The following is a 16,336-nucleotide window of genomic DNA, read 5'->3' as shown; positions in this document are numbered from 1 at the left end:
AGCGCGCGCAGCTGCTGAAACACAGAGAAACAGCGACTCGAGGCGGACAAGCGCCGAAGTGCATCATCGCTCTCGATGTGTAAGCATTCGTTTTAATCTGTTAAAAGTATAGTAAATAAATCATTTTATTTGTAAAACTCAGTAAGGTTTTTTGTTAGGGTTGGAGTGTTGTTATTTCGGTTCTAGTATTCGAAAAACAATGCAATATCATTAGTTAGATATACAAAAATGTGTTTGTAGTATAATGCGTACAATTATAAAGCTCCTATAATAATTACAATGTATCATTTCGGTAATAAAATAACAGACTGACACAGAATGTAAAATGATAAAAAGCAATATAAGGAAAAAACAATGATGATGGCAGAGATTCACTGGCACATTAAACAAATGTTGAATTGTAGTTCTATGGTAGGCCTATACTATAACGTATTCATTTTCAATTAAAATAGGTTTGGACTCGGTGAACATGCATCTTGAAACAGGTTTATTTACACAACACAGAGGTATAAAGTTCACGAAGAAATGTGCTCTTTTGAATTCATTTTGATATGTATTAACTTCATGCCAAAGATGATATAAATATCCTGCCAAAATGTACATCCAGAACAAACGTATTCACAACTCAATATAAGAAATAAAACCATTTCAAAACTCAGATCAACATGTCCTGCTCACGTGCTTCTTTAGAATGAAAAATGTCAGACTCTAGCTTGTTAACATTCGAAGAACCGCGTGGATCACAAAAGATTATGAAATAATAGGCTACTGGGGAATAAGAGAGAGCATCTTTACCCTGGAAGCAAGGTGAAAGAAGAACATCATATACGGAAGGAAATGAAGCCGTACACTGAAATAAAGCCACACTTTCAATGCACGTTTGACTTTACTGTGCATACAGTATGCTGCAGGGATGTTGAAATGCATCTATAGCTTATTCGCTGGCAGAGGTAAAGCAGCACTGAAATGGCAGTTCCGTAGTGATGCGGCTCAGGTCCGGCGCGGCTCAAGGCGGTGGGAGAGCTGTGATAGGGTTCGCTGGTTGTCAATCACACTTATATGGCGCACGTAGCTCCACACGTCCTGATGGTTTTTACCTGCTACCTGAGGTGCTTCTTGATCTATTCGGACCGGACGGAGAGAAATGTATTGAGATTATGTGAATGAGTGATACACATTCAGTGAGTTCAGTATATTTCAGAGGTAAAGTCATGGTTCACCCCAAATTAAAATCACTTCTTCTTCTGGGCACAAAAGAAGATATTTTGAAGAATGTTGGTACCTGGCAGCCATTTACTTCCATTGGTTTTTTGTCCATACAATAGGAGTGAATGCTTTTCGGTTACCAACTTTCGTCACAATATCTTCTTTTGTGTTCTGCTGAAGGACGGAAGTCATACGGGTTTAAAATGACAAGAGAGTCATTAAATGATGACAGACTTTTTGGGTGAACTGTCACTTTAAGTATTTTTCAAGCATCATAATGTCTATTCCACTACACTTCATAAATACATTTGGACACGTGTTTTACATATTTGTAATACAAAGTATTATAAAACTAAGTTCTGTCCACCTCTGTTTCTAAGTGACTTACTGAACGGCTGACTTCTGCAGCATCTCACGATTCTCACCGTGTTCGCGATCATTCTCTGAAAAACACAATTTGAACATGTCTTACGTATTATTTCAATCTCACAGACGGTAAAACAGGAAAACTCACCATTTTCTCAAAGTTGACCAGTCGGTCAGTGAATGTTTTGTTACCGTCGTGTGTGAATGTCATATCTGAAAGAAGAAATGTCAAACTTAATGTTCAAATGTGCTTTCTTTTAAATAAACATTTGAACATTATTTACTCATCAATTATAGTCAATGATAAGGATTCAGGGGCCGGATTGACAAAACTAAAGACAAAATATAAATATAATATCTTAAGATAAATGATACTGTAGGAAGCTCATAAAAATGTTCCTTCTTAAGTTCTCAAACACTTTCTTAAGGACATCTTTATTGTTTTTCGTAAGAATAAAATGAATTATGGTTTATAAACCAAACTGTAGCTTTAAGGATTTTTACGGGAGTACAAAACATCCCTAACTTCTTTCTTAAATGACAGTTTAAGAACAAATATGGCTCAGTTAAAAATCTTTTTCTTCTTATGAATGTTTTGTGAATCCGCCCCAGGTTTATACTGTAGTTTTACTCTGGACAGTTGTTAAACACTGTCAGTCTTGGCCACAGAAATGAATTATTATTTCTTTATTTATAAGTAGGTGAGCCCAAGTATTTCAAGAGCGTTCGCGAGTGTAGTGTAAAGCTCACCTTTAATCAGCAAAGGCATGAAAGGGATGATGGGAGGTTCTAGCTTGGCCATTGTAAGTCGATACGCTCTGTGATTTCTGGAAGGATCCTAAAAGGAGAGAAGACAGTATATCTGATATCGTTCTGAAGAACATAACCCAGTTACTGTATAGGTTATCTGGACTAGAATGAAGAAACTGGTGATGTCACATCAGGCTGGTTTGGGATGCTCAAGTTTCTGCATATGAGGAGCGATTATGAGAAAGTGTTTGAACATTGAACAAATATTTTTACCATCATGTTTTCAAACTCTCCATAAAACTTCTTAAACTTGCTCGGCAGTTTCTGTAAAAGAGAAAACTGAATTTCAATTGCTGGGTTTGACTGATTTTCTTGGATTCATGTTTCGTGTCAGTACAAGGTTCAGTGCATCGAATGTGCTCTTACCTCCCACGTCTGATTTAGTCGACAGACGGCTGGATTTGCCAGACCCATGATAATGGCGAAGAATGAGTTCAAGTTCTTAAACTCTTTGCAACTTTCAAAAGATAAAAAACACTTCTTAGATTATCACAGCATTTAAAAAAGCGCTTGAGAATCCAGTATTGTGTACTACACTTACTTAAAAGAAGAGTTCACCCAACATATCTGTCATTATTTCCTCACTTAGCAAGTCGTGTTTCAAACCCATATGACATTCTTGCTTCATGAAAAGAAAAATGCTTAGCAGAATGTGCTCTGTTGTATCTCATACAGTAGTCGTACAGTCATCTTTAATGAAACTGACGTGTACTGTAGTGTTTTACCGTGTTTTATTTTTTCATCATAATGCTGTTCGCTTCTTCCATTTTTAGAAACAGAGAAACATGAACATTCTGCTACACTTCTTTTGTGTTACACAGAAGAAACACAATCGTGCAACTTTGAAACAACACGAGAGAAGTAATAGGCCTGTTTTTCTTTTAAATCTTCCTTTAACTTAAATGATAACCACATTCTCTGCAACACACATTTACATATAAATAATAATATTTCACCACACTTTAAACACCATTAACTCTTTCCCTACCAGCTGCTGAATACATTTTTTTTAAATATTTATATTAAATGAATATGCAAACATTTAATATATCAAAAAAGAACATAGCCTCTGCTTAAAAACATATATTTTTGTCTATTTTTATATTAAATTAAATATGAATTTAAGTGGGTTTCATACACTTCAAATACAAATTAACAAAAATATTGTAAGTTGTAATCCAGATCAGATTCGAAACAGATATGTATTTGTGTTTGGATCTGTAGATGCTGCACTCTTTCAGAAGATGCGCAACAGCGCCCCCTACCTTATAACAAAAGCATATACCGGATAAAGCATTGTGTCATAAATTAGAAAGAGTTACTTATGATACTATTAAAGGGAAACCACAACGAATAAAATAGAAATTATGCCATGAATTAAACTTCAAAAGTGCATATCTGTTACATGTCTATGGGCGGGAGTCGAATATCTCCCGAACCTCTTCAGAACGATCGGGTGTTCCTAAAATGAACGGATGTCCTAGTGTTGTCGAATGACTTGAGGTTGAGTAATCATGGCAGAATTTTCATTTTTCAGCAGTTTCCTTCTAACGCTGCCACATCACAGGCATTCACGTTACAGTATGACAGAAACCAAGACTCACTGTGCTGCGATCTTGATGAACTTCTTGAGAAGCTGGACACGTTTGCTAAGTGTGGGACACAAACAAACCTCTGTGACCACCCAGAGCTGGACCTCATTGAACCTCCGCAGGAACAGATCCAGATTCGCTGTGGTCTTCTTAAAATGCTGCCGCCCGAACGTGTGATAGATCAACTCATGCTGAAAGAAAAACAAGGCATTGATGTACAGTGCCTATAGTGGTACAAACTGGTACCTTATTATTATTGATTCATCCTTTCCAAATAATCATAACCACCGCAGAGGCAATAGAAACACTGAACAGACTGAGTGCATGTACCTCATGTACACAGTTGAAAAGTTCCCAGTCATACAGCGTCATGTGATGAGCCAGATCTTTAGAGCTCATGAGCTCAAACGTGGACATGGACCCTGCAGACGGACCCTCCTGCTCCGGCAGAGGAGTCTACAACATAAACATGTGAACACTCAGTGTTTGCTCGAGCAGCTGATGTGTGTTTTAAGAGTCTCTCTCACAAACCAAAGAGTCCAGATGATCTCTCGTGCAGACGAACAGACGACCGTTAATGCTCAGTGAGGAGAAGATGGACACATCAGATGACTTCAGAACCTCTTTATCTGAGAAACACGAACACACGCAGATATTACTCAGCGTGACATATTGTACGAACAGTTCTACACCATAAGACCATAAGGAGAACTCTTTATTATCTAAATTTATTTTCCTAGACATAAAATACGTATATGAGCTGAAGTGGAGAGAAAATGGAAAGTTTCCTACATCTCTGAATTTGTTTAACTATTGTAAATGCAAATTTTTGTGATCCTTTGCATTATTAGTGTGGCTTAAACGTGCAAAACGTGTGGGGTGTGTGTGTGTGTGTGTGTGTTTTCACCTCCGGCCGAGCTAAGCTGGATGAGCAGAAGTTCCTCGCCTGACCCCAATTTATCCGTAACCGCGGCGATGACCTCTCTGACAGACGCGGCGACAGGCACTCGTATGGTGGTGTAGGTGTGATCACTGCAGAACACCTTAAAGAGAACTGCAATGATAATATTTAAACAACAACAAACATTTAAAACAACAGAAACCGCTGATTATTAAAATAAAGATCATACATTTTATTACATTTATTAATTTGTTATTATTATTACCAAAATACTTTAATTAGTGATTATACTAATTTACAATTTTTTTGTTATTACTGACTTCAGAATAAATTTAAGGTAAGAAATTATATATATATCAAATTATAATTATATACATTAATAATATTGTTAAATTTGTTCTGAAACAGAATAGGCCCATAAGGAACCGTATAAGCAACATCTATAGCACTTTTCTTTCCTTTGTGTGACGTGTGTAAATGAACGATTCGTGAAAAAATAGAAATGATATCGGCTATTCAATCAATGGGTGTTAAACTGGGCAGCAGGTATTGACTCACTCTCATCGGTGCTCCTGATTGGCTGACGCTTCTGCAGTCTGTCGTCCCCCGTGCTGAACTGACGCAGCAGGACTTTGTGCTGAAACCATCAGGAATTAGTGCATCAAAAATGAATACAAACACTGTAACGTTCAATATGATTTGTGTGAAATTTTCACCTTTTTCCGAGAGGTTCTGTCATCATCTGAACTGTAAAGAAAGTCAATAAAAATATAGAGTTGAAATAAGTCAAACGTATCTGTAGTCTTGTTTTAAAAACTGTGGTCTCACGTTTGCTTCACGATCTTCTCTAGTCCAAGCAGATGATCCTTCAGAGCTGGAATGAGTGTGGAGTCTTCACACACCGTCTCGTAGAAATCCTGTCACAGCAGAACAGACCCATCTACACAGGACTCTGGTTTGGACTAAATAATCTTAATTGAAGAAATTGAATCCAAAAGCGTGTGTGAGGAGAAGGTGCTGACCTGGAGGAAGTTAAAGGAGGTGTCCTCCTCTGGCAGGTGGTCTGTGTTAATAGCAGCCCACTGTAACACCAGATGTATGACTCTGCGTTTGTTATTGAGAGAGTAATCCATCCTCTCCTGTTCACTGCCCTGAGACGCCTGAGCGTGATAGGTGCACCGGTGCTAAGGACTTTAGAAATCAAAACTTGCCAAGTGCACTCATTCAATCCCATGGTGCACTGCAATAACTAGCGCACGTCAGATATACGCTCGACAAATCTAGCTGCTCTGTACCCAACCTCACGCAGAATGAATTCCCACATCTTCGCCTTGTGCACTCATTGCTCTGCATTCACTCTCTCAAGTGAACTCATCTTAGGAAAGTAACGGAGCCAGCGGTATAGGGAAGAGATTTAAGACACAGTCATAGTTACATGTTACGCCTTACGGCTCAAGACATGTGACCGAAAGCAAAAATAGCCGTGCCGTGGTGAAAAGATGAAGAACAACTCTCTGCGAATGCATTTTAAAGGATATTGGGCCATGAGGAGAGGACACAGATGACTGTTTGGGACAAAGACACAGTGCATAAGTAAAAAGTCATCCATAGCGGGATCTAGAGAGAGACGGAGAGAGAAAGACAGATTAATGAATACGTTTTAATTGCATAACCTTATATGTTTTTCTTATAGTCAAAGTTTTCTTGTACAGCTCTATATGAATAAAGCTGACTTGACTTGAGAAGTTTAACCAAGTAACGGTTCTTCTCGGTTTCTTTTGAATGTTATCAGAAATAATCGACAGGCGCTTGTGAATGTGCACCGGAAGTTATGGTGGGGTCACAAAAGTGCGCATGCGCAGTCACGTTTGTTGTGTCGTCTGTAGGCAGTATGGGATGCAAGAAAACGCAAGAACTTTGTTTTGTCAACACTGCTTGTTGTGAGAATTTATATTATAGGGTTTATTGAAGGTCAATAGAGTTATTTTTCTTACAATTCTGCGGCCCCTGTGTATTTTTGTATCTAAATCTGGAGATATTGACGGAAAAAGTCACAGGTATACGTGCAGTTTGTGAGATGACGCTGAAATGTGTGTTGATAAGTCTGATTATGAACGACTTAAGGAAATAGTTTACACAAAAAGAGGCAAATCTCTCATTATTTACTCACCCTAAAGTGGTTTCAAGCCTGTAAACATTTATTTGTTGTGAATAAAGAAGATATCTTAAAGTTATTAAATACAATTTTTTGAGGGTTTGAAGGTCGGTAAAAAGATTCATGATTCTAAACCTGATTCTGTGAATTGAGAATCAAGTTTCATTGTCTCCAGAAGATGTTCCAGAATCTTCTCCGGAGTCCCTGACATCACAGTGTACCTGTAGAAGAGATGATGGGATGATAAACTTTCACATCTCCCAATGATTGATATACTGGCACATGTTAAAACTGACAGAAGAAGAGAAATGTACTTGAGAGGAGAAGAACTGGAACCTCTGCTGTTACTCTTCTCCAGAACTAACACATCCTCTTCATGTTCCTTCAGACGAACCGTGTTTGCCTCCACATCCTGAACACAAGCATATATATATATATATTGTATGGCTAATGCTAATTATAAATAATACATTTAGGGCTGTCAAACAATTAATCGCATCCAGAACAAAGGTTTACACAATATATGTCTGTGTACTGCGCGTATTTATTTCATATTTTTAAGCGAAATGTGTTTTCTGCAATTTTTCATTATTGTAATGTATCGGTGTATTTTAGCATCACCGCCAGTAGATGGAGACTCACACTTATTTATACTACAGGAGGTCTTTGTCTTTTTATCCCAACTCAAATGAATAAAATTAACAATACACTCCTTGTAACATTCATATACGTATATTAGTAGCATATTTTAGTACACTCTCAGCCTCTTGTCATTTAATTCCTGTATGACTTTCTTTTTACAAAAGAAGATATTTTGAAGAATGTTGTTAACTGGCACCCATTTGCTTGCATTGGTTTTGTGTCCATACAATAGAAGTGAATGGGTGCCAACGCTGTTCGGTTAACAGCGGATGTGCCAGTGATAGTGGAGGATTAGACACACACACACACACACACACACACACACAAAAGCAGATACCAAAAAAGAAAACAATAAGATGATAATGATAATCACCATCATTATTATTGAAAATGATGCTGATTGTACATTAACGACACCAAATTGTATAATAAAGTTCTTTGAAGGATGTTTACAGAAGAAAAATTCTTGATGCACACATTGTGAATAATGACCCCTGACCCTGAGGATCCTGTTGAAGTCTTCTTTGTCCACCCTGAGGAAGTGGCAGTTGTCTTCTCTCAGGACAATGGAGGCGGCCCGAGGTGCGTCATTCACCAGAGCCAGCTTGCCAAAGTCATCTCCCTCATGAAGTGTGCATACTACACCCTGCAAAGACACACAACACCTCCATCTTATTGATGTGTGGATCTACAAATGTGTTGAAAAGAATAAACGCAATTCATACTGGCAACATATAAATACCACTTGTCCTAAGGGGGCAGAAAAAATGTCGAAATCGACAAGTGTGTAACTGTCCTAAAATCTAAATTAGGAAAAATCTGTGCCCAAAAAGTGTCATATTTTGGTATTATGAAAAGTAATATTATTAGGACAATTCAAAGCGTAATAATAATGTATTGCTTTAAATAAATTATTACTAAAAAAAAGACTTTTGTCTGAAAAGGTCTGTGTGGTGTAATGGAAGCCACAGTTACTGCATGATTCATAAAAGTGGGATTATCTGATTTGCATTGTCACATTATTAACAAAAGTTAAACTGGTGTGTTTAATGTGAAGCATTATCGGAGAATAAGTCTGACCTTCCCATAGATGACCACATTAACAGAGCCCTTCAGGATGATGTACCAAGACGTCCCTTCCTCCCCCTGATTAAACACTATAGGAAGAAAATAAATCAATGATGAAGACAAAACAAGTCGGATTATAATCCACAGAGACATCAGACGTACAGCACATCACCCACATATTCTGGGATTATCACATTGAAACTCGGTGTAAATCCGTTTAGCATGTCTCGTAGGGTTTCATTTGTGAGGTGAAAAGGTCTGTAACTTACACACCGTGCCTGCTTTCGCATGAGACTCAAATATTAAAACCCCGGCCAATTCCCTCTTCACCTAAAGAGAAAAGAGAAAATAACAGAATCTACATTGTATTATTACCACAACAATTGAGTGTATTTCACCTTTATATGAGATAACTGAGATATTTGAGATAACATAGTGCTTTTAAATAAAACAACAATAATTTGTTTTTATAGTTCTTGTACAATTCTGTGGTGCTTATTATTGTGGTAGTATTTATTTTCTTGTAGCATCCATGTTTTAGTGTATATTTAGCTCAGGTAAATGTTGATTTTATATCGTGAATAATTCACATATTTTAAAAATATTATTTTCCAATTGTCTAGAAAGCTCTGTAGCACAGGGACGGTGGGATGAAGCGATGATGGGTGACTACGTCTAGAACTCGGTTGGTGAGGACACTATTAGTCATAAAAGACAAAAACCATCAAATGTGCACTTATGAAGTTTCGGACGATGATTTTGTGTTAAACTGTTGTTTTAAGATCAGTTTTATGCCAATACCTTCTCATTTCTCCGTACAAGTTATAATACCAAAATGAATCAATGTGTGTACTGTCGATGGTAAAAAATAATAATGTGATTTTCGTGTTCGCATGTTAAAAGTGTACCTAAAAAGCTTTTTCAAAAATGTCTTACATTATGATGCACATATTAAATACAAGTTTGCTATTCATGCATGAAAAATCATCCTCCCAAGATTTTTTCTAAGGAGAAATTTCAACTATTGTATGAAAAAGTGCAAAACATACTTTCTAAAAAACATCTTTTATGTTCCACACTGGAGTAATAAAACAATACAGATGTGTGTGGACTCACAGTGGTGGAGAGATGTGATAAGGCCTTAATATGCAGTAGCTCCTCATAAATGATCTCCAAGTCATCTGATGTCCTCTGTCCAGGCCTGCGGTGAAGACAATGATGTCATGACTCTTATTCTGACATTTTAAAAAGTTCCGCCTGGTGCAAGTCAGACTTGCAGAACTTCCAAAAGGGCATCTCTCCTTCAGGGCATAAAAGAGCCTAATCGCCCCTCAGAGAGAATTGTGGGAAGGTTCAGAGGAAAGCAGCCAAACAGAGATCTGGATCAGATCGCTTTATAACTCTCAGCCCTCGTGGAGACGTATAATGACTGAAATTTTAAAGCAAGAACGTACTGTTTCTGCAGGATCATTCGCAGATGAGCATCAGGTCCGATCTGAGAGAGGAGGAGGAGGGTGTCCTGCAGCTCGTCGTCACTCTCTTTCTTTTCATCTTCGTTGGGAAGAGGGGCGTCCTCCAGGAAGCGATAGAAAATATATTTATCTTGGAAACTCAGCTCCTGATCCACTAAAGAACACAAACAGGTCAACTAATAAAAAATATCAAATGAAAAAAAATGGGGTCCGAAATTGTTTGGTAAACAAGTGGTCTTCAAAATATCTTCTTTTGTGTTCAAAAACGTTATACAGGTGAGTGTAAATAAATGATGACAGATTTTTGCTTTTTGGGTGAACGGTTACACAACAGGTCATAACGGGTGGTTACACATGTACGGCACATTCTCACCGTGGATTAAAACTCCCTCCTCCAGCAGCACCTGCCACATGCCTACAGCCTGAACACGAGAGTGCACACAGGAAGTGTACTGCATCAGCCAATCAACAAGCTCCGTTCCCATGCAGCACTGCCTGCCACACACGCGTGCAGAAAACATGTTACAGGTAAAACAACACATCGCATCGAGCGCTAAACCAGTCAAAACTAAATACAAATACAAAAAATACAACTACAGTATTGGCTGTAAGAAGTATATATATATATATACATGTATAAATAAAATGTATACTGTATACTTAATATATACAGTGGGGTACATATATATATATATACAGTATATACTGCTTATATGTACATATTTTATAGCCGCGGAAGTACTATTTATGGGTATGTGTTTAGGTAAAATTATCATTTTTGTTTCATTCGGTGAACTACAATGTAAAAATGTTTCTTACCAATTGTAAATAAAAATATTGTTTCTGTTTGCATTTTTTTGAAGAAAATGAAAATTGATGCTCTGATTTATTTGAAGTCATATTGCCTTTTAAGCAACACAACAGTCATATTTGTACATGTATTTAGTAAAAGTTAAAAATGATTTGTATGTGATTATATTATGTTTATTGAACATTTGGAATGGTCTCTTCAAGTGAAAAGAAAGAGAAAATTCTGTCATCATTAAAATACTCTCAGATTGTTCAAAACCTGCCTCTTCGTGGCAGCGTTTGACATCATCCTGATAGGGACAAGGCAGATGGTGGGTGGGGTCCGGCTGCCTGCAGGTCAGAGGCTCCCGCCCCTATATGGACGGCATCACCTGCCTGCTACTAACAGCCCCATGCACATCCATACTAGTTAAGAAGCTGGATGGGCTGATCACCTGGGCCAGGATGAAGTTCAAGCGGCAGAAGTCAAAGAGCCTCTCATTGCGAAAGGGGGAGAGAAATGAGAGAGTCACCTTCACCATCAGTGGGGAAGACATCCCCTGAATCGTGGATCAGCCCATCCGAAGCCTGGGAAGTCTTTACACAGCTGGCCTCTCAGACAAGGATATGGGGAAAATCATCCTTCGGTAGCTGTCAGAAGGTCTGTCCATGATTGACGCAAGCCTGCTATTGTACCTGGACAGTACAAAGTGTGGTGTTATTCCTTCACGTTGTATCCAAGAATGATGTGGCCTCTGAAGCTGTGCGGAGTCAACTTATCAGCAGTAGGCCGGATGGAGGCAAAAGTCAACTCCTTCATACGCAAATGGCCTACCACGGTGCTTCTTAGTTGCAGGCCTGTATGGATTGAACTCACTTCAGCTACCCCTAAAATCCATCACCTTGGGCTACAGGCAGGAGAAGGTAAGGCTGGTGATGGAATTAAGAAAGTCCTCAGAACGGAAAGTGGTTGATGCAAATGCCAGAGTTGATGCTGGAAGGAAATGGAGAGTTTAGGAGGAGGTGCAGAAGGTGATGGGAAGACTACAGCATCAACAAGTGGTGGGTATGGTCCAAACAGGGCGGGCAGGCCTCGGATGCAGCGGACCACCCATCCTATGGTCCAAGCCAAGCAGGAAGGAGAGGTTGCAGTGGTCACCAGGATTGAGCATGAGGAGCTCAGAGTGATGTCTGTGGCACAGGGCCAGCAGGGGTAGTGACAACTTGGGAGCATGTCGCGAGCCGAGCAATCAGCTGGGTTTAGTTCAGGAAACTGCCACAGGGTCAGTTTCCTCATAAGGGCAACATACGACACCCTCCCCAGTCCAAAAAATCTCCACCAATGGGTTGAACAGATCAACATCATGCCTGCTCAAGAACCTGGGACTACACTGAGCCGATCCACCAAAGAGCTCACTGTGGAAGCTGAGAAAGCAAGGCTTAAACGATGAGACAAGGCTTGGGGAGTAACATCTAACTGGGTTTTGGGGGTGTCAGAGAGACGTCCCTGTTCACTGCCCCGCCACCAGGAGACGTTCTGGGTTAAGGGGCGAAACGACAATGAGCGGTGGTCCCCAGCTGAAAATGCGGCAGCAAAACCATGCGGTATGCGGACAGGCTTAGGTCTGCCTCGGGGAAGAGGACGCCCCTACCGTGCACAGTCCACCACAGGCACCGTGGGAGGTGCGACAGGCCTAAGGCCCAGCAGAAAGACCACCTTGATGTAATAAATAATATACATTTCTTTGTTCTGATGATCACAAAAGAAGATATTTGGAAGAATGTCAGTAACCAAAAAGATCTCATCCCCCATTGTCTGCCGCAGTAGGGAAAGTAAATACTATGGGAGTCAATAGGGGATGAGATCTGTTTTGTTATTAAAATTCTTCCAAATATCTTCCTTTGTGTTAAGCAGAACAAAGAAATGTATACCGGTTTAGAACAACCTGAGGGTGAGTAAATTATGACACAATTTCCATTTTTGGTTGAAGTGGCCCGTTAATTGTTTCCGTGGCTGTATAAATACAGCACAATAGCAATATAAAAACATTTATATGCATTACATGCATTTACTGTTTTTAAGTAAAATATTCAATATTTACTATACAAAGTACCATAAATGACGTCATATAAAAATATAACTAATTACACAAATGTTAAATTGGCATTAAAGTAAACATTGAGACGTCTTTAGACACTTACCTGTATGACTTCAGGTGGTATTTTCTGTCTCTGATCATGTGAGGCGCTCGGGTCAGAATGGTGTTTCTTAACACTTTACCTGCCCGCAGAATCTTTTCTGATGGCACCTGAGAGACAAACAGAGACAAACCGCTCAATACACGCCATCAGCCAGTTAGCTGTCAGGCTGATGGCTGTTATACCTGTGTAATGGATTTGGGGGGAAGATTGGTTGGATTTTGAATAAATGAGGTCTGGAAAACAAAACACAAACACGTTCAAAAAAAGAAATAGGGAATGGAAAGAAAATGAAGGAATGGGAGTAGATCCACGTGGGGCAACAGAACGTACAGACCGTATACCGTCTTTAATCCGTTTTTAAAATGTTAACAACATAATAAATATTGATAAACATAGAGAAAAACGTAGACATTAAAACTGTTTACCTTTTCAAATAGAACAACAACAGACTCTCAATGTAAATCAATATAAGCACATTAAAGTCTGTTGAGCTTTGGAGCATTTGTAAGCAAAGTTTATAACATAACAAACTGAACATTCTGGAAGACCGATTCTGCGGCTGTTACACAAACCCGCAAACACTCACAACAGCGTTACACAAAGCGTGAAAAAAAGATGGTAAATATGACAAACAGGGTTGACAGGTTGTTGACAGTGGTGAACAGGAAATGACCCGTGAGGTCACTGGAACAGAACTGGACAATGGGAAGAGGACAGCAGAGTCACTAGTTTATGTTTAGATGGGTTATGGTGGGGAGATGGTTGGAAGGAAGGATGTAGAATCACAACTGACGCAAATAGGAGAAAGGATAAGAATAAACACAAACCGTTTTTAAGTGTTTGAATGATGATCCAAGAGAGCTGTTGCTCAGGTTCTCCTTGTCAGGCATTCCTGTTAAAACACATAAAGATCATATTCTTAAAAGCTGTCTGAAATGAAAACTAATCTTTTAATCAAAATACTCTGCATGATCAATGTTAAAGATTTCATGGAGATGCGTGTAATGTGTAATCTTCAGTAATGGGTCCTGAGGGGCGACAGGGGGCCAGGCCGGGTCATCATCCACACATGAAAAGCTTTCTCCATCAGAAACAACAAACCATTTAGACCTCAGCCCTGCAGTCTTACCTTAAATAAAACAACACTTCATCCTCTGTACAGTGCAACAGCTTCAGGCGCATTAAATGCTTCAGCAAACAAGATGTTTCTTTATATCTTCTCCTTTGCCAAGAGAAAACATCAATAAAGATTTCTAAACACTGTTTGCCAAGGAATGCAATAATAAAGTGAGATTCTTTGCGTGAACCAATTGCGTGTAAATAACTCGCGGTGCAGCAATATCGTATATAAGTACGCCAAAGTTCCATTTTGCGAGCATACAATACACCTATTTATTCGCAATATGTTTTATTAATCTGCACACTAACCTAAACCCTAAATATGACAGCATTATTTTAATTATTTCAGTGTTTCCTCTTCATGTACGTTTCAAAATGGCCGCCCTCCACTGAGGTGGCGCAAACATTGGAACTTTGGGGTACGTATTACACGATATTGCAACAGCGTGTATTTATACGCAGATCGATGGGAACGGGTAGACAACACATAGTGTTTATATATCATTTATTTGCATTTCATTCATTTGCATATATTAACTAAATGTTCACTTTGGACTTTTAAATCCAATTCAAGTTTTGGCTTTACACATTTTGCATTGTAGCCAATTAAGAAGCTTTACAGAAACAACATTACGGAACAAACGTTTTAATTTATACAGACTGATAAATTATAAAATCTATTTAAAGAAATTGTTTTATTAGGTAAAGTATATATATATATATATATATAGTATATGTTGACGGAGAAAATGTGAAGCTCTCCTCACACGCACGGCCCGAAGTTACTTCCGGTCTGTGTTTGATGATTGGTCAGGCTAGTCGCTAATTGTATATTTACATTTTATTTATATTAATAATAAATCATATTGAACAAATTGATTGTATAATAATTTTATTAAATAAACAATTTGTTGAATGGGTCGTGTAACTTTGTCGCATTTAAGTTTAGCCAAGTTACGGTTCTTCTACTAACCCAAAATAATACTGGCTAGACAAACTTCTAGCTTGTTAATGTCATTTACTTGTTATTTCGTTTGCTTGTTATCAGAAATAATCAACAAGGACTCGCGGATGTGTATCGGAAGTTAAGTGTGGGCCACAATGGCGTGCATGCGCAATAACGTTTTCTTTGAAACGTCTATATTTAAAATATTTTCTTCTTGTTTCATAGAAAAAGGAAATTCACACGGTTTAGAATGACATGCGGTTGTGTAAATGATGACAGAATTCAGAGTTTTTACTTACTATCAGCGTTCGGGCAGCTGTCCATAACACCATAGGGAGGGACCAATAGACCAGCCATACAGTGACGATACTTCTGAAAAAAAAACGGCACCAAAGCCATCATATATATAAATAAACAGCCTAATGAAACACATTGATAATAATCTCTAATCAGTATAAAGTCAACATGAGGTAGAATCATAAATACATGCTGCTCATTTTACAACGTGTGATCTGTCAGAGCACATTTTTTACATTTATCAATCCTCTGAAACCACTTTTATTTGCAGTTGACATCATCAAGCCCTATTTTTTGACGTCCCTCTCCTCCAGACGCACTTTTTACGATCCTGATAGAAGAAATCAAGAATTCGATCCTGATGGATAAAATCAAGTCTTTTGAGTTATGATGTTCCCTATTTTAAATAGGCAGCACTATCATGTTTTGAGTTTTTTGCTCATGCATGTTAATTCATTTTCATTTTTAATATTTAGTAAGGTAACATCCAAAACATTTCACCTGCATCAACAATTAACAAACAGCCTTCAGAGAGAGTGAATTAACACACACAACTGCTCTGGCAACCCTCATATGCATATGCACCACTCTTCTGAACCCCAAACGTCAAAAATACAACAAACTCTTCTAAATATCAAAGATAAATGAACATTCATCATTCAACAAGGTTTTTTCTTTCGGTCTAAACCTGAGTCTCTTTCTCCCTTAAAATTTCCATCTCGATCCGGCACCAACGTGCCTAGAAAAATGTGTCCCTGTCGCCCCCTATTT

At 38.5% G+C, this 16,336-nt stretch overlaps 1 protein-coding gene across 9 annotated transcripts in view; it reads right to left on the bottom strand.

The window, feature by feature from the left end:
- Window positions 1-109: 109 nt before the first annotated feature.
- The window catches only part of rapgef4a (Rap guanine nucleotide exchange factor 4a), a 30,571-nt gene continuing 14,344 nt past the window's right edge, over window positions 110-16,336 (bottom strand). For 3 of the 9 annotated variants that reach the window (XM_079464517.1, XM_079464519.1, XM_079464520.1), the window contains 26 exons: window positions 15,568-15,640; window positions 14,031-14,095; window positions 13,204-13,310; window positions 10,586-10,707; window positions 10,195-10,366; window positions 9,857-9,941; window positions 9,010-9,070; window positions 8,753-8,829; window positions 8,172-8,318; window positions 7,345-7,442; window positions 7,166-7,251; window positions 6,414-6,492; window positions 5,898-6,048; window positions 5,704-5,792; window positions 5,592-5,622; window positions 5,434-5,512; window positions 4,882-5,028; window positions 4,506-4,603; window positions 4,305-4,430; window positions 3,987-4,165; window positions 2,749-2,839; window positions 2,596-2,646; window positions 2,323-2,410; window positions 1,721-1,785; window positions 1,595-1,649; window positions 110-1,121 (listed from right to left, as the gene is read on the bottom strand). In XM_079464517.1, the coding sequence (XP_079320643.1) occupies window positions 991-1,121; window positions 1,595-1,649; window positions 1,721-1,785; window positions 2,323-2,410; window positions 2,596-2,646; window positions 2,749-2,839; window positions 3,987-4,165; window positions 4,305-4,430; window positions 4,506-4,603; window positions 4,882-5,028; window positions 5,434-5,512; window positions 5,592-5,622; window positions 5,704-5,792; window positions 5,898-6,048; window positions 6,414-6,492; window positions 7,166-7,251; window positions 7,345-7,442; window positions 8,172-8,318; window positions 8,753-8,829; window positions 9,010-9,070; window positions 9,857-9,941; window positions 10,195-10,366; window positions 10,586-10,707; window positions 13,204-13,310; window positions 14,031-14,095; window positions 15,568-15,625 (2,538 nt within the window). In that variant the 5' untranslated portion in view covers window positions 15,626-15,640 and the 3' untranslated portion in view covers window positions 110-990. Of the gene's footprint in view, window positions 1,122-1,594; window positions 1,650-1,720; window positions 1,786-2,322; window positions 2,411-2,595; window positions 2,647-2,748; window positions 2,840-3,986; window positions 4,166-4,304; window positions 4,431-4,505; window positions 4,604-4,881; window positions 5,029-5,433; window positions 5,513-5,591; window positions 5,623-5,703; window positions 5,793-5,897; window positions 6,049-6,413; window positions 6,493-7,165; window positions 7,443-8,171; window positions 8,319-8,752; window positions 8,830-9,009; window positions 9,071-9,856; window positions 9,942-10,194; window positions 10,367-10,585; window positions 10,708-13,203; window positions 13,311-13,385; window positions 13,437-14,030; window positions 14,333-15,567; window positions 15,641-16,336 lie in introns of all 9 variants that reach the window. The other 6 variants (XM_079464515.1, XM_079464516.1, XM_079464522.1 and 3 more) reach the window with 4 other exon arrangements.

Source organism: Barbatula barbatula (genome assembly GCF_947034865.1).
Source record: "Barbatula barbatula genome assembly, chromosome: 9".
Taxonomy (NCBI): domain Eukaryota; kingdom Metazoa; phylum Chordata; class Actinopteri; order Cypriniformes; family Nemacheilidae; genus Barbatula; species Barbatula barbatula.
This window is presented reverse-complemented; position numbering and strand designations above follow the sequence as displayed.